Consider the following 23,756-nt stretch of genomic DNA (forward strand, 5'->3'; position numbering starts at 1 on the left):
AACACAGAACCCTAAATCAGTAGCGGGGAAGTGCCACTATTTTGGGGATAAGCTGGACATCCTTACTAGAGCAAGAAGTAAAAGTCCACTCCCCTGGGTGGATTCTGAGGTGAAGATATTCCATGACTTGTCGGCCTCCACGCTGGAATGCAGGACACAGTGTAAACCCCTTAAGAAATGGCTTACAGAGAGGGGATACACATTATCTCTCTCCTTTGGATACAAAGTCTCAGCATATCTTCTCACGGATACAGACGAAGTACCACAGCTGTTGCAGGAACTGCATGGAACCCAAGGCTCAAAGGACAGGACAGGTTTCTGAGGGCCTTTTCGAGGGGGGGGTGAAAGGAGAAAAATGTCTGGTAAACAGAACTTTAGGAAAAATGGCACCTTCCTCTCCTGAGGCTAAATGAAAATGAAAGAGAAGGCGAGTGGGGGGCGAAAAGGATGGTGGGGGGGGTCACCGGGTGGAAGCGAATACTTAAGGAGCACCACAAAATATTATGAACATACATGGACAGTGTGGAGATGAAAATGTTTGGGGGATAGCTTTTGGAAATTATGTGATTGAGGGTTGTGTGGGGAGGAACGTGTCTGGTGACCTAGGAACTCCTGGGCATCTCCAACTCTTGTACTTATATTCATTTTTGTATTTATTCGAAATGTTTTATTTTTTTATTTCAAACCGTTGTTTTTAGTTTGATCAACAAACATTTACAACATTTTTATTATACATTTCTTGAATTTATAGACCTAATTACATTTTTGTTAAAACAATCATTCATCTATTATGACTGTCACATTATCACCATATTATATTACCAGCATATATTACCAGCATTATTCAACATGTACATAGTACTTTACTCCAAAGCGCTTTAGAGAAATAGAAACTACAGTACAATAAATTAAATTGACAAACTATACAAAATGTACAAGTTTCAATTAAGAATGCAGAAGATGATTTTTTAAGGAAGTATTAAATAGAGGATAAGAAGTAATAGAACAACGAGAATATGGAAGGGAATGTAGTGGGGCAGGAAGAGGAAATTACCAAAATCGCGATTGGGCACATGAAAGGCGATGAACTAATCAAAGAAATTGAGATTGAGATCAAAGAGAACGAGAAGGTGAATAGAAGGACTCTAAAAATGAAAGATAGATAGGTGCAAGACCATAGATATATTACAATACAATACAGAGTAAGTTACATTTAAGATGGGAGTGGAAAGAAAGCCAACCAAGTGAAGATAAGGAAAGAGAAATAGAATCACAAGGAGATAACAAATATTAGAGTTGAAATGAGGCATTGAGAACAGACTTCAGTGAAGCCAAACGAAATACAGGAAGGCCAAAGAAAATAGTAGCACAGTAGAAAAGATGAGAGAAAATGAGAGAAGAAAACTAAAATTTAGTAGCATTCAAGGTAAGAAAAGGGCGAGCTTTACGAATATTAAAAAGATGAAAGTGACAAGACTGAGTAATAGTACAAATATGACAAGAAAAGGATAGATCAGTGTCAAGATACTAGAAATAGGTAACGAGGAGGGAGAAAAAAGATAGAAGAAGCAGAAGAAGGCAGGGGAATAATGTTTGCAGGGAAAAAAGGAACTTCGGATTTAGTCGCATTCAAAACAAGAAAGTGATCTGACATCCAGGACTTGATTGATAAAATGTGATATCGCAAAAGATGAGATGACCACAGCAATAGGAGATGTGTAAAATGAGAACATAAAAGGACCTTGAACAGGATCTTGTAGAACACCATGATGAAGAGGTAAAGTATCAGAGGAAGACTCAGCCCAGGAAACAGAATAGGTGCATTTGGAAAGTTAAGAATGAATTCCAGACTCAGACAGGAGCAAGGAAACCAAGAGAGGAAAGAGAAGATAAGGGTAAAGGTTGATGCACTGTGTTGAATGCAGTGGAAAGATCCAATAGTATAAGAAGACAAGAATGTCTAGAGTAACGAACGGAAAACAAAGAGTCACACACGGATAAAAGAGCAGTTTCAGTTGAATGACGAGGATGCAAACCAAGTTGAAAACAAGGAAGAATAGTGTTATCTGTGACAAAAGTAGAAACCTGAGACTAGACGTTCAAGTAATTTAGAAAGATAACGAAGATGAGTGATTGGGTGGAAATTAGAGGGGACAGAAGGATCTAATGATGGTTTCTTTAGAATAGGAAGAATAGAAGTATGCTTGAATGAAGAGGGAAAGATCAAAGTAAGAAGAGAAATATTAAAAGAGTAGTGAGATAGGAGACAAGAGAATGATCAACTTTAGGTATAAGTGATGAAGGAATAAGATCAGAAGGAGAACCTGTGGGATGAGAGTGAGGGAATAAAAGAAAGTATCTGAGTTAGTGATAGGAGAAAAACAAGAAAGAACCAATTTAGAGGGAGAAAATGAGGAAGAAGAAGAAGACGACGGTACAATAGTAGCACGAACAGAAGCCACTTTAGAAGAGAAATAAGTGGCAAGACCAGAAGCAGTTAGAGCGGAATTGAGTGAATAGTCAGGAGAAGGAGGAGAACGTAAATGAGAAAGTGATTGAAACAAACACTTAGCATGAGCAGATTGAGCATACAAAAGATCATAATAATAATAATAATAAGAAGAAGAAGAATAATAGTCACGTTTAGCCGAAAGGAGAACCTCATCATAAAGTAAAAGATAGGTTGAGAAAGACAATAAGAATCAGATAGGGTTTCACGCCAACAATGCTCAAGACGACAAAGAACCCGCCGCGTTGAAAGTAAGCCATGGTTGAGGTGGTTTCCAAGAAGGGGAAATGAGGAGGCAGGGTAGAGAGTAACACGAGATGAGGAAAAAGAAGAAGAAAGAGAAGAGAGCAGCAAATGCAGAATGAGACGAGAGACCAGATGTACAAGATGAAACAAACAGAAGAGTATTAAAGGCACAAATATCGCAATGCAAATAAGTAGGTGCCTCAGAACAGGCTGGATTCGATGGGGCAAGTGGAAGGAAAATAGACGGGAATAGGAGATGGAGGAATAAACAGGTAAAGCAGAAACAGGAGACACAGATAATGAAGAAACAAAAATAAGATCCAAACTAGAACCAGAAACATGAGAAAGAGGAGCAGGAAGGGCAGAAAGGGCAGAAAGGTGGTAAGAATCAAGAATATAAAGAAATGGAAGTGAAGAGTGAGTAGAAGAAAGATGAAGATTGAAGTCGCCCAAAAGTGTAAGTGGAGTAGAACACGGCAGACCAGCAGAAATCAAAGCACCAATAACGTCTCAAAAAGTAACAGCAGAAGCAGGAAGTTGGTAAACAAGTACAATTGTCAAAGAATAAGGTTTAGAAAAAGTATTACAACTGATGAAAAAGTAGGCAGAGGAAGGAGAAATAACAAAAGATGAGCAATAAAGAATACCAGGTCCACCCCCATGAGCCGCAGAGTGAGAAGTGTGAAGAAAAGCAATGGCAGAGGTAGAAAGAGAAGTAGGAATAGACGTATTAGAAGATGAAAGCCACGTATCAGTAACACACAAGAAATGAACAGTCAAACGAAGAAAAACATTCAAAACAGAATGGGATTTATGAAAAAGTGAATGAGCATTCCAGAGAGCAAGATTAATAGAAGAAGGCTAAGAAAAGCAAGAAGGACAAATAAGACTATCGTGAGGAAAAACAAGGTGCAGCTGAGTGCCGAGTACAGGGAGTAGGAATAGGAACAGACATTCCAGCCATAGTCACAGAGAGGGTGATGTCAGATTGAAGGTGTAATAATATGGCCAGCACTGAGATGGAAAACAATCTTGAACCAGCAACTGAATATGCTGGGCGTGGGTGTTTGGGGAAGCCGGCAAGTCAAATGGTCTGAGAAGATGGAAAGGACTTAACTGCCACAGTAGACCTCATAGAACAGAACAAACAAGAAGAAAATGTACAGTGTAATAGTGGCGACCATCTGTGGACAGCTGCAGACAGCAGCGGAGAGACTTAGCCCTGACTTCACCGTGGGATTCGCTCAGGTAAGATGTTTTAATGTCAGGGGGCAGATGGGAAGGCCAAGGGGGAGTGGCCAAAGTCTGTAGGACCAGAGGAGCCGGATACCAAGGAGAGCAGGTGAAGGGACTACCCCCCGAGAGGAGCAACAGCCGACACCCTCACACCAGGTGAACACAGCCCAGTTGGGCACAGAGTCTTTCAGGCGCTCGAGATGTTGCATAGGTCACTGCAGGTCCAGCTGTCAGCACCGCTGCAGACACAGCATGCCACAGGCTGACTTCGCTGCAGACAGCAGCAGAGACACTTAGCCCTGACTTCGCCCTGGTGTGGGTAAGCATGCAGAGGGTAGGGTACAAAAAAGTTGACAGTTTTGTTGGTTTTGTGGTTAGAGTTTAAGGTGGGTGAGGGGCAGTTGGCACCAGATCCAGGGTGGGAGACATGAGATGGATCACGACAAAAGCTTTGAATGCAAGTATGTGACGTCTTTCTAATGGCGGACTCAAGTAGTCAGAGGATATGAGTGTGTCCCTTAATATGAGGGGATTGGCCACTCCTGCCAAGAGGTCACTACTGGTCAGAGAGATGACTAGGCACAAGGTCTCTCTACTTTTGCTCCAGGAGACACAGTTTGTGATGAATAAGAAGCATAGATTAATGGGAAACAGTGTAGCGCAGGCGTTCTGGTCATCTGCCCAGACAAAGAAAAGAGGAGTAGGAATTCGGCTGAGCCCTGTAGTCCCGCTAAATGAAATACAGATTAAAAAGGATCAGAAAGGGAGAGTGCTAATGTTGGGAAACTGCATGGGAGACATTTTCTTTGGCAACATTATATGCGCTGAACACACAGCAACTTTATAAACCAGACTCTTGAAACCATGGCAAACAGGGCAGAGGGGGACAGAAAAATAGGAAGTGACCTTACTCTACTTGTAGAGCAGACAATGGATTAATTAATGAAACAGGGAGACTGGAAAGATCTTCACTATTTATGTGGTTCCTGCAGGGAGATTAACCCAGACAAAAGAGGCTATCCCTTTTATTCAAGCGTACACAAATCCTATATGAAGATAGATTATTTGTTGATATATCAAAGCATGGTTTATCAGACCAAAGAGTCACAAATATCCCGATTGGTGGACTGACTATGATATGGTAGTTACAGACATTGACATAGGATCTCTGTGGAGAGCTCCCACAAGATGGCGATGCAACGATACCCTGTTTCAGGATAGGATCTTTTGAGAGAAATTGAGGGATGAAATTAAGCTATTCTTTAAGAATAATGATAACCGGAAGGTCTCCTTAGAGACGGTGTGGGATGCAGTGAAAGCTACAATGGGGGAGCTTACAAATAGCAAAAGGCAAAAGGAAGAAGACAATGGACACTATCTTAGAAGACAGCATAAGGGCCGATATTAGGAAACTAGAGGAGGAATACCAGAGGAAGATGAAGAGTTGCAGGAGGACATTCAGACCCAAAAGTTAGAACTAAATATGAACAAAGTCTACCAATCGATGAATTGTGTCAAGCAACAGTACTATGAGAAAGGGGACCGGGCTGGGACCCTGCTTGCCAATAAGTTGAAAACCCAAATGAGAGATAGGAAAGTGAGTGAAATTGTGGATGAAGATGGGAAAAAGTAGAAGAGTCCTGAAGACATAGCCGGGTGCTTTGTCAGGTATTATGGGAGGCTTTATACCAGGGATGAAGAATAAAATGGAGACAGTATAGAGAATTACCTCAGTGGGGTGTAGATGCCGAGTTTGGATTCTGATGAGGTGGACCAATTTAATGGAATAATCACAGTGGAGGAGGTACGCTATTCAGCTAGTTTCTATAGATTCTACAGCAGAGTCCTTTTAACATTCTTGGACAAAGTGTTTAATGAACTATTGATAACATGGGTACCTTCCCCCTTCTTTCCTTAAAACCCTAATTACATTGATACCTAAGAAGGAAGGACAGGATGAAATGTGTATCCTACAGACCAATATCATAGATAACGGCTGATGTCAAGATTCTAAAGAAAATACTGATCACTAGACCTAAACTGCTTTTTCCTAGGTTTGTACACAAGCATCAAACTGGATTTGTGAAAAACAGACAGCGATCAGGTAATATGCAGAAAATAATGGACTTAATGTCACTGCCAGGGGATCCTGGCTGACTCTGTCATAATAAAACGTGTTGCTGAGAAAGCCTTTGACACAAAGTCCTACGAAAGAATGGGCTTGGACCAAACTGGCTTAGGTGGGTGGGTGCACTATACTCCGAGTCACTTTGAATGCATGGCTAAACTCGTCTTCCTATACTAACCAGCTATTGATTATCCTATGTCAAGAAACAATGATGCTGCAGGAATTCAATACAAATGGATATACGGCATTCTCTGCAAATGCTAAAAGTGGGTTGGTGGGTAGACCTTATGGGGGGCTCTCCATATTGGTCAACAATTCTATGGATGTCTTGTCAAAAGTGGTAATGGCATTAGAAGACATCCTGGCTATCGAACTGGAGCCGTCGGGGGGATTGCAGGACTCATAACTAATAATATCTTTATATTGGAATCCGGTGAGGAAATCCATTAACCAAATGTTCCTACAATTAGACCAAATTCTTGAAAATGCCCTAACATATAATTCTGACTACATGATTATCATAGGAGGTGATTTCAATGCAAGCTGTAACCATCTAGCTGGCTCTCCATGTAATTCCATAACCACTGCTGGTGACACTATAACCCACAAATGCGCCGAATACTTAGCACACTGGGACATGCACTTTTTGGCTTTTGACTCATCAGCATTACATTATAGCTGGCACAGTGGAACAAAAACGTAGTATATTTATTTTTTTTGCAGTTTCACTTAATCTACTCCCATTTTGCAAGCCAGTGTCAACTATCGACTTGGACATGGGTGACCATATAATCATCTCCACGTCAATAGATTGCTCGTGCCTGTTATTACAGCCGGCACCTAGCTTGCAACTTGTAACAATTGGTGGACCAAACAAATCAATTAGTTGGAACTGTCACTTATGTAACAAATTGATTAATATGATCTCTAAAGAGCTTACTTTCTACAACTGTGGCTCTCTGACATGCATGAATCTTCAACAACTTGAGGAAATAAACAATCAAATAATAAATAGAATTTTGACAAAATTGACCGAAGCTGAATCAAAAAATAGAACCATTCGTGTCCATCACTTTAATCCAGCAGTGAGAGATCTAAAAAAGCTTAAAAATAGATTGTTGTGAGAGCTTAAAATACTGAATTTATCAAGCGCAAACTACCTTCAAAGGATAAAACAGATATGTAACCTTCACAGGAACAGATGTCGTACTGCTATAAATAATTTCCTCATTGTGGAAAATGAAAAAATGGTGTATAATCTTTGTCGAAACAACAGATGAACCATTTGAACATCGCTTAGGAAAGAGAATACTCTTGCGACGTCGATTTCCTCAGAAAGGTGGACAGAATTTTCCCTAAACAAATAAAAAATCCCCAACAATTTTAAAGATGTAAGGGTTAGTATTTGTCTGTATTTAAAGAGTAGCATTGCCCCTGGACGATTAAAGATGTGGAATGGGCAATCTTGAGACTCAATCTTTCCAGAGCCGCAGGGCTGGACGGCATTCCGGCTTGTGTGATAAAGCATGCCCCATCATTTTGGGCCTCGATATTGAAGATTAGATTTGATAATATCTATCGGTCGAACAGGATTCCCAACTCATGGCTAACCTCTATAATAGTCCCAATCTTTAAAAAAGGCACTCCGGCAAAACTGAGTAATTATAGAGCTATTGCCCTTATAGATGCTTCGGCAAAAGTATTTTCTATACTAATATTGAAAGAACTCGATCATCATATGAGGCTACATTGTACCCTGTCACGCTATCAGATTGGTTTCAGAAGACAGATGGGACAGCCATAAATGCCACCATCATCCTCGCCAAGTGCAAGGTGTGTATTAAAGACCTGATATATAAGGCTGCGGTCGACCTGTCTTCAGCATTCGATAGGCGTGATCCGGATTTTGCTGTGGAAAAAGATGATACAAGCAGGCTTCTCTGCACAACTGTTATATGTAATAGCCAAATTACACAAAAACACAACCTACTCGATCAGGGTAAACCAACAAGGGGCTGTAACCTCTCCTATTCCAACCTGGGTAGGGGTTAAACAGGGCTGCAACCTAGTAGCAGTATTATTTAATCTTTATCTCTCTGACATCGATAAGAAATGGCTGCAATCTGTCACCTTCCCAGTGAGATTAGGCAGCCTTTATATATATACTGGCTAGCGTTTGCTGATGACATCCTCCTGTTTGATAGAACTCCTTATGGCCTACAGAAAAATAATTGAATTATTTGCACAATATGCACAAGATACTAATCTCTTGTCTAACCCTTCTAAATCTAGGATTATTGTGTTTAACAACTTAAAGAGAAAAATGTCATTTTATAAAATAGACCCTTGATGGCTCATGTATAGAATGTGTCCCCTCTGCAAGATATCTGGGTTATGACCTGGGTGACATGTCTTCTGTCACAATGTGGAAAAAGTCTCTTTTCCACAAAGCTAATTCAGCCATCTCACAAATGAAGGTCATATATAAAAGATTCTGTACATTTTCTGTGTTTCCACTCATAGAGTTCTATTCCCTAAAAGTTGAGGCAACCATACTATATGCATTGGATACGTGCTTGGCAAACATCAATAATATTCTAGACCAACTCCAAGGTAAAATCTGGAAACAAATTCTTAGGATGGCAAATTCTCTACCCAATCCATTATTACTTCACGAATTAGGATTGATCTCAATGTCGGCAAGATATAAGTGGAGGCTACTAAACAACTTTGCCAAAATGTTATTGCCTCCTAGGAACTCCGTATATGAGGACATAGCCACCATCAGCAGAGAAAGGAATGTACAATCAATAAAGACATTTTTTAATAACATGAATCAGTTGCTCGACCAAATCGACTCAAATTCCAATGATCTCTGCTTAAGAACTGCTTTTGTGAAAAAGAAGTTATATGAAGGTGATTGGTGCAAAACAATAGAAAGTATTGGGAAATATAATTACTACAAAGAATTAGCACAATTTACTACTAAAAGAATACCTCACCAACCATATGCAATGTGATTATAGACATAGGAAATTTACAAACTCTGTTCTTGACACAGTAAATCTATGTATTGTTTTTGAATGCTGTACCTGGTTTTAATGTTAAAGTGCTATTATTGAAGGTATGCAGGGCACAGCGCTGTAAAGTGCAGGTGAACAGATTCCTATGCACGTGACATAACACTATGAAGGGAGGAGCACTAACTCGGTTGAATATAAATCAGTATCATTCTATTTTTGAGCTTCAGTATTCCACTGTGTGGCTTTTTATCAGTATTATTTTATTCATAAAATTATGATTAATGAAAACAAATGTAAGTGGATAAGTCAGCTAATGCGGTATCTTCCTAAAGAAACAGGTAAGTCAATTAATGATAAAGGTGACTGTATATTAACCATTACAAAAGTACTATTTGAGATATATTTTAAATTTCACTACGATTTTGTATGTTTTTAGAATTTTAAACTGTATTATGTTTTTATGTTACTAAGTAATGTAATCTGTACAAAGAACTGTATGTTACTGTGATCAAATTTTAAGTATGTTTTAAGTTTGTTAACAAACTAAATGCAACTAATAAAAAAAAAATATATACTCCGAATCAATAGCAAGAATTTGGATTAATGGAACATAGGCTGAGGAAATACCTCTGAGAAAGGGAACAAGGCAGGGGTGTCCATTCTCCCCTCTGTTGTATAGGCTCACAATAGAGCTGATTGCCTTTAGGATGCAGCAAAATAAAATAATTAGAGATATCCAAGTAAACGGCAAGATTATAAAACATCTCAGTTCGAAGACGACGGTATCACACATATTAACTAAAATTCGACAATATGGACACAATTCTGGGTTTAAAGTAACTACAGAAAGTCCATAGTTTCACTAGTGAGGTATCCCACACCTCCAACATGTATCTATTTACTGCAGCAGGGCTTCTTGGTTGCTAAACACAGCATTAGATACCTTGGAGATATCCTTCTCAAAAAGCTGAGTGAAATATTTTCTGAGAACTACCCAACGCTATGAATAAAGATTAAGGGGGATCTTGATAAATGGGTGTGGCAAACATTCTCCTGGATGGCTTGCTTAAATATAACCAAACTGTCTTCCCCAAATTCATATATCTCTTTCAAATGCTACCCACCCCTCTCCCGGAACAATGTCTCGGTGACGTGAAAAAGGAACTTTTAAAGTTTTTATGGTGGAAATCTAGGCCTAGAATCAAGTGTTACACCCTTTGTCTCCCTAGAGAGCAGAGCAGAATGAGTTTTCCCAAATTAGAGGTTTACTACAGGGCAGCACAATTAAGGGTTCTAATAGAGCATCTTGATGATCCCCAATCAACGAAACAGAGGGTTCCGTTGGAGAACGCGGCTATGCACCCGGTCACTTTTGGAAATTGCCTTTCTTTTGGTACCAAACAGGATTCATCTGCATCCAATCCTGCAGGCCCTTTGGGAGCTCTGGAAGGAGAAAGAGGATACAGGGTGGCTATCCACGTGGCCCTCCCCGCTTAGCTGTATATGCGCCCCCTATCAGGAATGGCATTATTGACCCAAATCATTCTCAAGCATGTTATGAGGTGGATCTGGAGCAGGCACGATGTGGGTGGAGGGAAGATTCAAATCCTTACCACCGTTACATGTTTTATTGAACATAGGCCCCCTTGCCACATTCCTTGTTTGCAACTCAGAGAAGACCTACATATCAAACAGTGGGGGGAAAAGCTAAGCAGGCATCTGACACCAATCGAAAGGAAGGTACTGTCCCTAAGGGGGGAGAAAGAGAGATACCCACATTGTACGCATAGATGCAACATTCAGAACCGGGGAACCCACTCAAGGTTAGGGAGAAATGGCAGGAACGTATGGGGAGGGAATTAGGGGACGCCCTATGGAGCCGATTATCAAAGGGGCTGTAGGGCCTCTATTTCGCTACAATACAGACTACACACCTTCCAGTTACTACATAGATGACAGTACCCTCATATAAAGCTCGCCAGAATGTATTCTGAGAATAGCTCCCTCTGCTGGAGGGGGTGTGGGGAGGAAGGGACATATTGGCACATGCAGTGGTCCTGCAAACACATCCAAATATACTGGGGGGTGGGTCCTTTCCTGGATCAGAGAAACAGATGGCACTGGCAGATGCTTAGACCTCCTGATGGTCTTATTTGGACAGGGAGGCAATGAAGGAGTACTGGAAAGCAGAGACCGAATGAGAGGAAATGTCTTTCTGGTGGCAAGGGTTAATGTTGTAAAAGGTTGGAAAGGTTTTAAATTGTCCACTAAGAAGCAGTCAATTCAGGTCGCAAGGCAGATATTCAGCATGGAAAAGTTAACATACATGATTAATGGCCGTCAACGAAAGTTGGAAGAGGGATGGCTCTCATTTATAATGAAGCATATGAGAAAAGAGAAAAAAAGGAAAGGAGTAGCTCTAAGAGGGGTAATGGTAACATTGAGACTGAGAAGGTGGAGGGTATTCTTGGAGGGGGATTCGAATACAGATTCTAGAACTGGGGCCAGGGTGGTGGGGACAGTACATGAACTGCCTAGAAGAGAGTGGGCTTGATGGACGATTAAGGACATACAATTGCAACAGCTCTCTAGAATGAAATGTCATGCTATGTTGAGTGTTATCAAAATCAGCCAAATCAATAAAGTGCAATTTTCAAAAGAAAAGTTAAATACAGGACATCATATACAGATAAGCTCAGTCATCTCAGTTTGCACATTTGATATCCCTCACTCTGTCTTCTCTCTTCATCCTTCACTATCACCGGATCATTGGACAGGATGAAGGGCAGGGTAGAGATACAGAAAACCCCACTGGATTCTCTATGCAGCCTTGTCAAGGGAGGCAGCGACTGGCCAATCCTCATTCTAGCCATGAAGTTATCTTGCATAGTTTTGTTAGAGACAGCCATTATGGGTGGGCTAATGCGGAAGGAGATAAGCATTATTTCGGGGCAAACTTTGCAGAATGAGAACCTCATTTTAGGGCTCTTATTGACAGCCCTAAATCTTGCCTTAGGAGCACCTTTGTAGGTCTCGGTCATAATGTTGGGGATTGCACCCTGGTGAATTTCAATATGCGGCACATTCATGCGTCTCGATGAAGCTTGGGAAAGGCAGGCAATGTTCATGTCAGTGTAACGCACAAGTGCTCAAAATGGTTCAAAAATGCAGAGAGAGCCTAAGGCAGGCAGTGTATTTTGTTCCTGGGGCGCTGTGAGGCCCTGTGCAGGGTCTCAAAAGAATGGTGAGTTCTCTGTTTGCTCTTCCCAGCCAGGATGATTGCCAGGGACACTTGCCAGGTTTTCTGCTTCAACAAGCAGAGTCCTGGGTAGCAGCATCCAAGCAAGAAGTAGGCCCTTTCAAATAGAAGGTCACATCCAATGTTCCCTTGAAGTGGGTAGCAGGAGTTCCTTTATCCCTCTTCAGAAATCATTACCTTCACCCTAATGACTGGGGAATTTGGCCAGACAGTACCCCAACAAACTTCCAACTAAATCCTTTTCAGGTTGGTTTAAAATAAGTCTTCAAGATGATTAAGAATGGGGTCTCACCCCATATACAGATTTGTTGCCATAGCAGATTGGTCCCTTCCATCAAGGGGTCAATCCCTGCTGTTATACCAAGAGTTTTGTCTTCTGATGTGAGCCTAAGTGCCTTGTCTGCTGGAAGATGGGAGGGGGCACAGGAAGCAGTGGTATCTACTAACCAAGTTGATGGGACCCTTGCCAGTAATTGCCCCCCCAGTACGACTTCCCAATTGTGCTGTCAGAGCTTCCTTTGAATCACTGTGTGACCGGGTGCCATCTGGCAAGAGTGTGAAAGCCCTGACTTTTCTGATTTGTATTAACAAATAATGATGCAGGTTATTCTTTTTCTGAAAGGGAGGCCTGCTGATGAGACGGCCCCCCCTTCATACAAATTCATATAAGTTCTATTCCAGAAACATAGCTCATGCATTACTACAACAGTTGCCTGGCAACCACAGCGTGACAGGGCAAGATCAATGGTCACAAGTGCATTCCTGACAGCTGCTGTGACCCAACATCACTACAGCCAGCAGTGATATTTTTACTTCTGTACCTCTGATCTAAAATGAAATACTGGTTGCCTTATCGGTCTGGTGGCAGGGCAACCTGTACGATAAGCCACACTTGGTTATGGTATGGTGACTGAGACGAGTGCACAATTATTAAACCACAACAATTTACTTTCTTTTAACAATTTTCTGACAAGCCTGCTCCCAGTGAGATTATAGCTAGGAGGCTCTCTTCCTTTGATTCCCAACAGGAATGGTACCACCACCGTTTGGAACCCAGCTCTCACCAGAAGATCTCCTGGCAATCCTGCTTCAAAAGGACACTCACATAACAAAGGCCAGTCTCACACCAGGGTGCTGCACACTAAAGAGCCTTTCAAGTCAGCAAGCTTAGCAAAGTGGCTGATTTTGAGTAGCCCAAGAGGATTGGGTCGACCTGAGAAGGGGTTACATCATCTGGGTTTTCTGTTGTGGCTCTACTTCTTTGTGTCCCCTCTATTTCCTGCAGGACTGTGCACTCTGGGTATGATGTAATAAGGCAACAGTCACTTATTACAGCAACAGGGATTGGAAAACCTAACAGCAGGCTTCCTTTTGTCCAATCACCAGTGACATTGTGTCCAAATAAGGAACGGATCTCCAACTCCACACAGAACACTCCTTTGGATACCTGTTGAGAGTGCAGTCCATTTAAGAGTCATCTGCCATAAAGGGAAAAACAGATGAAACCTGAGGCAAAGAAAGGTGTTGCTACCTTATTATGCTTAGGGCACATTGGGGGTGAACTGCTATTGGACCTAGGTCTTAACTGCTGACAGCACAGGAGCCAAGGTCCTGTTCTGTACGTGCTAGCCAAGCTCCCTGGAGTGAAACAGCAGGTCTCATCTTGTCCTTGGAGTCTCTGGATCTGGACTCCCAGCAACCAGAAAGCCCAATAGCAGCCGAAATCCTGTTTCCACACGTTCACACTGCATTTGAACTGCATGCAACGCCGCTGTAACTGACATCGGACCCACGGTTCTGCTTTCGGCACTTCTTGACTTAGAACTGCATGCCCACATCTTCAAACCGGCTCAATGCTGCCTAGCACCAGTAGTGTTCATTGCCACCTTGCCTCAAACACTTTCTCATCAACACTGACGCCTTCAACTCACTGCAATTTCGAGTACCACATCGAACCAACAGGACCTCACTGCGATAAGACTCAAACACCACTGGGAAACTCAAACCTCTGAAAGACACCATGCGCCGACTGACTCCAGTGGAAGCATCAATTCGAATCTCCTTGACCACCAATCTGAACCTGTTGGGCCCTTTGAACAACATCACCTGGAATACTGACTTGAACCATGCAGAGCCTCACTTTGATGACGACTTGACTCTGACTCACCACCAGGATCAGCGATATTCTCTGCATCTCGAACCTGGTTAGATCGTAAGGAAAGCACAGAGAAGCCAAGTTGGATGCTGTTACACCACCCAAAATCAAGTTGAGAGGCCCTGTCCTTCTGGTCCACTTTCCGGTCCCATAGTGACTTGTAAGCCCCCTTTGCAGTACTTTTGTTGAAAGACATATCCTTTTGAAGAGAGACATTGCTACAATTACCTGCCCGATCATTCCATATCAAGAGTGTTATTCTACACCTGTTCCTCATTCTCCGTGGCATTTCCACACGGGGAGGGTTTTTGTTAGTGATTTTATTTAGTTGATTGTTTAAAGTATAAACATATTTGTATAGAATCTTTAGTGGATATTTCTTTTATTTTGAAGCAGTTGTGCTATTGTAGTTTGGGTTCCTACTATTACCCATTCACACCCCTCCTGAAGATATAGCCTGCCCCCACCCCCACATTACCACAAAAGGCAAAGCTTGCGCTGTGTCTGTTTCACTTTTATAATTGGGACACTGCTGGTCTTGTAGTAGTGTGACACAGAGGAGGCGGTTCCGGCACTACTCATGCCTATCCTCCTGTAGAGCAGTAGTCATTTTGTCACAAAGTGTCTCCCATCCTGCCCCTAGGGTTATGTCCTGTTCCTATGGGAAGGTGTCAAGCCTTCCCAGCAGAGAATAAAGGAGGTCGCCAGGACTGGGCCCAACAGTTTGTTAAGGGTGAATCTTTCAGGCACCAACAATAATACTCAGAAGATTTTACAGTTGCAGGATTAACTGGAAACCAGTCGATAATCAAAACGAATCCTTTATTTGCCTCCATTTTTAGTGTGCCCATACAATGAAATGTGTTTAATCTCCTATTATTTTCAATAAACAGAATACAAACGTATCGCTCAGGACCATCAATTCGTTTGTGATTTCCTCCCTAACATTTGTACAGTAACAAATTATTTTGGTTATTTTGAAACAATTTATTCTTAGCCTTATTCTTAGCCGACACGTGTTTCGATCCTTTGACCTTCTTCAAAGGCTAATGAAAAAATGATGAGAACTATTTGATAAGAATCAAAACTATTATGTTCGAGCTGTTAATTAGACAGAGATTATATTATATTATATTATATATCATATATCCAAATCATGATTTTAAGTATTTGACCTCAGGGATTTTAAATCAGGTGAGCAAATCTACTTTACCTCAACCCATAATAATGGGTTGTGGAACCTACATGAGAGACTGTTTCTCAGTTTCTGCATATTCACATTTCATTCTGTGCATTCTATGCAAGGTACTGGTTCCCCTGAGAGCTGCTGGCATGACAATTACTGATGCCCTACAGAAATTATACTGTAGGTGTCTTATATATAGATGCTGTAAAGTTCCATTACACACCCGATAGCCGGCAGGCCCATCTTGCTACACAAACACACAGACACCAGATTTTAAAACACATAGCACTATCTGAAATCGAGAATGTTGGCAGATCTGACTAACATGGCAAAATCCATTTATCTTCAGACTGTTTGTGGGACCTTAAACTAATGTTTATGCTATTTTTAGGGACTGAAACTCCATGTTGATTTTTTTGGTAGGGTCTTACCCACGTGATCAACCTATATGCATTGCGCTTAACTGTAATACATTTCTCATAAATTCCTTAGGACTCTGTCCTAATTTTCACCCTACTTGTATGGGACTTTATTTTTGTAAACTTTAAAAAACACATGTTGATTGTTTTTGATTAAACTTATCCTAATATTGGGGATTCTTTTGTAGAACACAACCAAAATGTGGGCGCTATTTAAATAGGATGTAACATTAATGTTTTAATTTTGTATGAACTCATTATAATGCACAGACGTTTTGTAACACCCCACCGTATCATAGTTTCTGTCTCCATGGAAAGTAAATCTGTTGATTCTGTCTTTGTATATAACTTGGTGAGTAGTATTCTAAAGTCTGTTCATATACATAACCTAACCCCCAACATTGGAGCTATTTATGTGTTACCTGTATTTGGGTGCATTGGCAGGGCAGTATATGGATTTGAAATCTAGACTAACAGACTGGTACTACTCAAGAAACAGGTGTGTGGGCAAAGTGTTTAGGAGGCATTAGGTTTAGGATATTGCCTGGGATGTGGGTCTGGATGGAGATGCACCAGCAGATGGTTATGGTGTCTAAATTCTGGAATATGAACAGCGATTAATTATTCTCATACAGTAATGTGGGCACATTGGCCGAGCTGGAAGGCAGTGGAAGTACAGCATATTTAGGGCAGCTGTGCTCAGGATTCAGATGCATCAGCAAAGCTTTGGGCAAGCCTGATACAAAGTATGGCCATTCTGCTAAATTCAGAAAGGTGTTGGCCGAGCAGAAGTGTGGTCCAAGTTCTTTAATATTCAAGGTGATTTTTCTCAGGGCCTAGGTGCATTGGCAAAGTTCTGACACACTCTTTAGTCTGGAATGATGGGGGCGCTTCTCGTTTCATATGGGGAGTATCGTAGGCTGTTGTCATTAATCTAGCGAGGTTGTCACTACTTCACCAGGTGGAATCTTTCCTCATGTGGCCAGGGAAAGGCAAAAGCTACCTGACTCTGACCCTGGGGTTGGCTGTCTGTTGGAGGACCACGTGATGGAAGACAACCCTTGGGTAGGTTGAGTAGACTTGCTGGGTCAGAACAGATATTTTCCAATTTCTTTTACCTCTGGTAACACTCACCTGCCCCCCTTTCCTTAATTTCATATTGTAGTATAGGGGTAGAACCTCCAGTCATGACTAATCACCAACTATACTTACATTCCCCTTTATTTAATTACACTGAGACACGGAAGAGGACTGGAGTAATGAAGATTACTAGAAGCGGAAGGCAGACACTGTTTTCTAGTTGTTGGATAAGGTTAACAGGTGCTGGGATGTTTGAATACACCACACCTGGAGAGAAGGGGAGACTGACTTCTCCTGATGTTGCTCGGGGCACCGCAGGAGAGCAGGAAGCAGTTTGGAGTGGAGAAGCTGCGGAGAGTGTCATCCAAGGAAGGGCAGTGGAAGGTTTGCACGCTTGTGCCATGGACAGCAGGAGCTGTCAACCGTGGAAGGCAGCACGCCGGAAACTGGAGAGCCGAAGGGAAGCTCTCCCAGTCAACAAGCAAGTAACAGTGAGAACTGTGAGACGAAAGGGACACCGAAGTCGCTGACAGACCGGAAAGTGGTTGGGACGCTGAGGCCATTTTTTGTATATGCTGCGTACCGTTTAAAAACCTGGCAAACCCAAATAAAGGGGCTGGGATACAGGGAAAAGTGAGGAAATCCATAGAGCATTTTCCAATGGGGTGTTGCCATTATAAAACGGTCTGTGAATTAGGCCCTAAGATTATTGAAAAAGGGCTGACCCAATAACTTAAAAGTATATTTAAAGAATCTTGGAACTGTATAAAAAGTAGGTGATTGTTGATGAGTAGTGTGAGTCTGAGACTTGCACCAAAATACTGAATGAAAAAAGAAAGCTCTGGCAGTAGAGTAAACCAGGCATACAGCAGGTCTGTGACCCGCACCCAAATAATGAGATAAGAAAGCCCTGGCAGGAGAGCAAACCAGGCATGCAGCGAATCTGGGACCCCCAATGCAAGTAACAGAATAGGAAAGCCCTGGCAGGAGGGTAATCCAGCCAAAATGTCTGGGACCTGCACCCAATCAAGAATGTTGAACTCGAGAAAAGGGGGAAACAGTGGCCCAAACATATGGAACCCAGGGTAAAGGAGCCCTTCCCACCCCCTGTCATTGTGGAATTTGGAAAATATGTGCACTGTGGAAAAACTAAGAATGCTTAGGGATAAAGACATACACCCTGAGCTTGAGAAACTGTGAACTATGAACTGTGGAGAAGCTAAGAGAGCTCCCAGGTAGAGACACACCCCTTGAGCCTGTGAGTTGTCGATTTGTGGAAACCTTGAAGGGAAGGGTCATTCCTCTTCAGATTTTGATAAACTGTATGAACTGCAGGAAACTCAAAGGACGTATCGTCTCCCTTGAGATTGTCGAATATATTAATGTGACATTGAAAAACCAGAGAAATCCAAGGGAAGGGAATGCCCCCCATTTATGGTGGAACATTTATTGATTTTCTTTTACACTTTCAAACTTTGTGTTTGGAACTTTAGGAAAAAGCTGCAGATGTTCAGCTTAAAGATATCCCGCACTTCACGTTATATTAAGTTTAGTGTGTGAGGTTCAGTTTAGGATGTTGGTCACAGGAGCGAGAACTCTTTGTTTTGGGCATTCTGACACAGATGTTCCATAGTTTTCTCGGGGCAGGGAAACCAGTTAGGGATATGTAGGATTTCCCCAAACCCCTATTTTCTTTCATCAATAATAGCCTTAAACCAACACCAAAGAAGCTGCTCTGCCCGAGTCTTGAACATAACACTATGGTGCTCTACATCTCTTTGGGACTATGTTAACCTTGTTGGTGCTCTTAGAATGCACAAATATGCTGAAAAATGTGATCACTTTTTTGTGTGTATATGCTAGTTGTACCCAGCGTTGTATCAATCTAGCGCTCTCTCCCTTGCTCACTCTCTCCCTCTTTCTCTCTCCCTCTCCCTCTCCAGCTCTCTCTCTCTCCCCTCTGTCTCACTCTATGACTCTACCCCTCTGCTCTTCATGGGTGAGAGATGTAATGTTAGGTGCATGCTTGCCCAAACCATGCAATACATTGCTGACAGAAGCAAAACCAGACAAATATCCCACATTGAAGGAAGTGGTGAAGGGGGGGTGCTCTGTTCTTTATGGTTAAAAGTAGAGTGAGAAGTAATCTCTGTGGTGTGTACTGTGATGTTATTTGGAAACATACATTGCCATTGCATGTATCCAGCAGGAAGCTAGCCATCACACTGAGGGTGTGTTGTCCGCATGGAAGCAGGCAAGAGGGATATGGATATGCTCTGCCTGGAGTGCTGGGTCTGTAACAGCCTTGTAAGAGACCAGAGCACCAGGCTGCAAGGTCTAGAGTTGTGTTTGTTGTCTATTTTCTTTTAAGTAAGTAGTGTTTGTGCATAATCTAACAAACGTGTGGGTTTAGCAGCACTACCAATAATCGTTGTGTATACTATCCAAGTGTATAGTGTGCACAATTAAATATTGCTTTGGTGATCACAGAGCAAACAGATAATTCGCTTTAAACTGAGCACAATCCTTTCCAGTGAGGAAGGACATTTTGAAAGACAAAATGGTGTGTAGTCTCAGCAAAATAAGCTATTAAAAAGGGGCAATTATTTAATTTTACTTATGATATAAACTGGTTCTTCAATGTTTGTTTCTAATTACCACTTAGAGCACATATTAAAGTCATAATAAGAACGTTACACTTGAGCAAAGCACATAATCACAATCTTGCATAACTTATACATTGTTTTCTGATGGATGGTTATTGTTAAAAAATGAACAATCTGATACACTCCTATTGTACCCTTTCAAATTTACAACAATCATTGTAATATTAAAAGGTTTGGACCGATGGACCATATATACATATTCATATAGCCTCGGGCTAGAGTATACAATGGCTGTGACATTTGACACTCCATTGCAGGCTGAGGGTAGAACTGGTTACTGTTTCCATAGATGTTTGCTCTCCCATATGAGAAGCGACTTGCTTGGTTTGGGAACGTTGCAGAATTTTTGAAAAGGGAAATTTGCGAGTGCATAGCCATCCTAACAGAATGATGTATATATGATATGTTATAATTTGTGGGTTGTGTATTAAATCTCGTGCAGTGGCTCCATCACCCCCACCACCAAGTCCCAGAGGCAGCAAATCAAAAGGTTAACAGGGTGCAAAGAGAGTCACTACAATTGTATATGTTTTGATAATGTGGAAAGATATGTGACATTGCATCATGTTGAGTTTGCAGTCAAGGATGGAGTTTTCCTAAAAATAGCACTGCATTTTTTAAGGCGTTTGACATTATTGACATAAGCATGTGACATACCTAAAACAGCCAACACTTACACTTTTTAGAATGCTCCTTAAAAGAGTATGTTGATTCTCCCCACCTCCCACTTTGCAGGCATTGAGAAGTTTAAAGGCCAGTACTTCCACAGCCGTGACTACAAGAACCCAGAGGTTTTCCGGGGAATGAGGATCATTGTCATTGGGATTGGGAATTCTGGTGGCGATCTAGCCGTGGAGCTCAGCCGGACGGCAAGCCAGGTGAGCTTCTTCTCAATCCATCCAATTTCTTTGTTGAGACCAGTCATGTTTTTATTTAGTGCAATCACACATCTAGATGACAAGCGCATGCATGAACTATGCGATAGATGAACCTATGCGAGACTTCCTTAGCACTTAATATACGATGCATTTTCCAAGTAAATTGAAGAGAATATAATTTCTGGGACACTCTCAGAAGAGGCTCATACGGTTGCACTACAATGTCAGAATTGTGTGTAGTTTGTGTTATAGGTTTGCAATTGAAACAAAGAGACACCAGTGCAGGGATAGGCCTTTTGCACAGATGTCACAGTGCCCTTTGCTCTGCTTGTTTACACAATACTCTGGCATCACAGAGGGCTGTTTGTTTACATAACCCTCTTTAACTTTCAGACACTGGTCTGTGAAGTGTGTTCCTTCTGTGAAATGTGTACAATGTACCAAGTAAAGGTTGTTTCGGGGGGAAAGGTCCAGCCGGATGGAGGATGGGGGGAGGGGGCATAGAGAGTTGGGTTTTGTTGGGAAAAAAAGGAAAAATGAAAATAAACATACTTTTTTAAAAAAAAAGGAGGAGATCCCTCACTGTGCCTGTGAATTCCTAGAATCGATTTTTCATTTTTAGTTTGAAAATTGAAATTTTGAAGCGTCAAGGTTTGTACAAGAAATGTGGAAAATGCACCTTTTTGTACACTTTGTATTACTATGCCTTCAAGTTCCAAAATGTACATTTGTAAATAATGTACTTCTTGGTGCATTTCATTTGTTAAAATAATGTTTCAAGTGGTTTTCCTGGAAACCTTGTCCACCTCCATCCTCCCTTCAATCATCAGTTCATGGTCTCTACCCTCTAGTCCTGAAACATTTTTGCTAACATTGTAAAGGTGGATACACACTTGCTATCCCACCGTTGCCATGTTGGCACTTTCTTCAGTCCCCTACTCTCCCCTCCCAGAAACCAAGTGTCTTCCTTCCCTTTCCCCCAAAAAATGTTTGGGTAATATATAAACAAGGGGGCATGTCCCATTCCCCTCCTGCAAATACCCGACCTCTCCCTTCTGATTATTTGTGTTTGTAACTTTTGTTTAGCGATTTTTTTTCGCACTTTTTTTATTTTCCGGCTTTGTTCATCAGAAAATTAAACCTTAACTCACATTACACCACTACTTCAACAAACTGAAATAATGTAAGCTAACTAACATTAAAATAGTGGATTATTAGTACACGGCTGTGGGGGAGGAGGAAGGGGCGTCAAGCTCCCAGCCAATCAGGAGGCTCAGAACAGGGTCTTTGTGCAAGGTAAATGCCCAGCTCCAAGCCTCCTTGTAAGCTGGAGGCCGCCATCTTCCCCACCAGAGATTTAGTTAAGTGCACTGTGCTCTACTTCCCCTCCTTCCCGCCACGTGACCACTGCCAATTTCTACATCCCTCACCTACACCGACCCACTTACCTGGTGCTTCGTTTTCTCTAACCGGCCCGAGAGCAGTGAGTGTTCCTGACACATCTCAGTTGTGGCTGCCATGGAAAAAGACAAAGAATTATGTGTAGTACCCTTAGCCCTATTCCATGCTGGAAATCTTGTTTTGTAGCTTTTATTTCAAGTTGACAAACGTCAAACATGCCATTTCTCAACTTGAATTTGTTTTTTTTAGCAACCCGGTTCAACGTGGTAATATCAGTAAAAGGCCCCGCCCGTTGAGGTTTAGGGGCCGATTCATGGAACAAACGTGTGCCGAAAATCTACGCGCAAGCAGGCGCAAGCGGAAAAAAACAGGCGCACGCGTGCGATTCATGGGAGTCCCTGCGCGTGTCGTCCTCGGGATGTGCGCCAAACCCGTGCATGGCGCACACGTCACTGCAACATCCCGAAAGACGTGCGCGACGCGCACAGTGAAAGCGCACAACCTCTGCGCATACACTAGAAAGTGGGCGGAACACGGGGCGTAACGCGCGGAATGGGGAACAACTCACGAAAACAAGGGCGTAACTGGGGATGTACTGCAGGGAAGCAGACGGAACGCCCACACGCACCCGAACCACACGTATTCATGGAATCGAATAGGGCAAAGCCACGCACAGCGAAAGACACGCACAAGCCCAAACACGTCCGCCACACGAAGGCAGGCGGTAGCGATCCCTGCGCATTACAAAAGTGGCAACATACAGCAATAGTGCCTGTGCGAGCGGGGCACGTGTATTTCGGGGTTGCGCGGGAAGTCACACACGCGATTGAGCGGGGTACGTGTATTCCGGGGGTGCGCGTGAACTTTCTCACGCGATCGGGCCTGGGGGAGCGGGCTACGTGTATTTCAGAGGTTCGCGTGAACTTTCACACACGATCAGGCCTGGGGGAGCGGGCTACATGTATTCCAGGGGTTTGCGTGAACATTCTCACGCGATCGGACCTGGGGGAGCGGGCTACGTGTATCTCAGGGGTTCGCGTGAACTTTTTCACGCGATCGGGCCTGGGGGAGCGGGCTACGGGTATTTCAGGGGTTCGCGTGAACTTTCTCACGCGATCAGGCCTGGGGAGCGGGCTACGTGTATCTCAGGGGTTCGCGTGAACTCTTTCATGCGATCGGGCCTGGGGGAGCGGGCTACGTGTCTTTCAGGGGTTCGTGTGAATATTTACACGCCATCGGGCCTGGGGGAGCGGGCTACGTGTATCTCAGGGATTCGCGTGAACTTTTTCACGCGATCGGGCCTGGGGGAGCGGGCTACGTGTATTTCAGGGGTTCGTGTGAACATTTTCACGCGATCGGGCCTGGGGGAGCGGGCTACGGGTATTTCAGGGGTTCGCGTGAACTTTCTCACGCGATCAGGCCTGGGGGAGCGGGCTAAGTGTATCTCAGGGGTTCGCGTGAACTCTTTCATGCGATCGGGCCTGGGGGAGCGGGCTACGTGTCTTTCAGGGGTTCGTGTGAATATTTACACGCCATCGGGCCTGGGGGAGCGGGCTACGTGTATCTCAGG

General features: G+C 42.7%; 1 protein-coding gene across 3 annotated transcripts in view; it reads left to right on the plus strand.

Moving 5' to 3' along the window:
• The window catches only part of LOC138532653 (flavin-containing monooxygenase 5-like), a 723,329-nt gene that overhangs the window by 253,558 nt on the left and 446,015 nt on the right, over positions 1-23,756 (plus strand). For all 3 annotated transcript variants that reach the window (XM_069641081.1, XM_069641083.1, XM_069641082.1), the window contains exon 5: positions 20,643-20,785. In XM_069641081.1, coding sequence (XP_069497182.1) covers positions 20,643-20,785 — 143 coding nt within the window. The remainder of the gene's footprint in view (positions 1-20,642; positions 20,786-23,756) is intronic.

The sequence above is a fragment of the Ambystoma mexicanum genome, chromosome 1q (assembly GCF_040938575.1).
Source record: "Ambystoma mexicanum isolate Mex_15411 chromosome 1q, UKY_AmexF1_1, whole genome shotgun sequence".
Classification (NCBI taxonomy): domain Eukaryota; kingdom Metazoa; phylum Chordata; class Amphibia; order Caudata; family Ambystomatidae; genus Ambystoma; species Ambystoma mexicanum.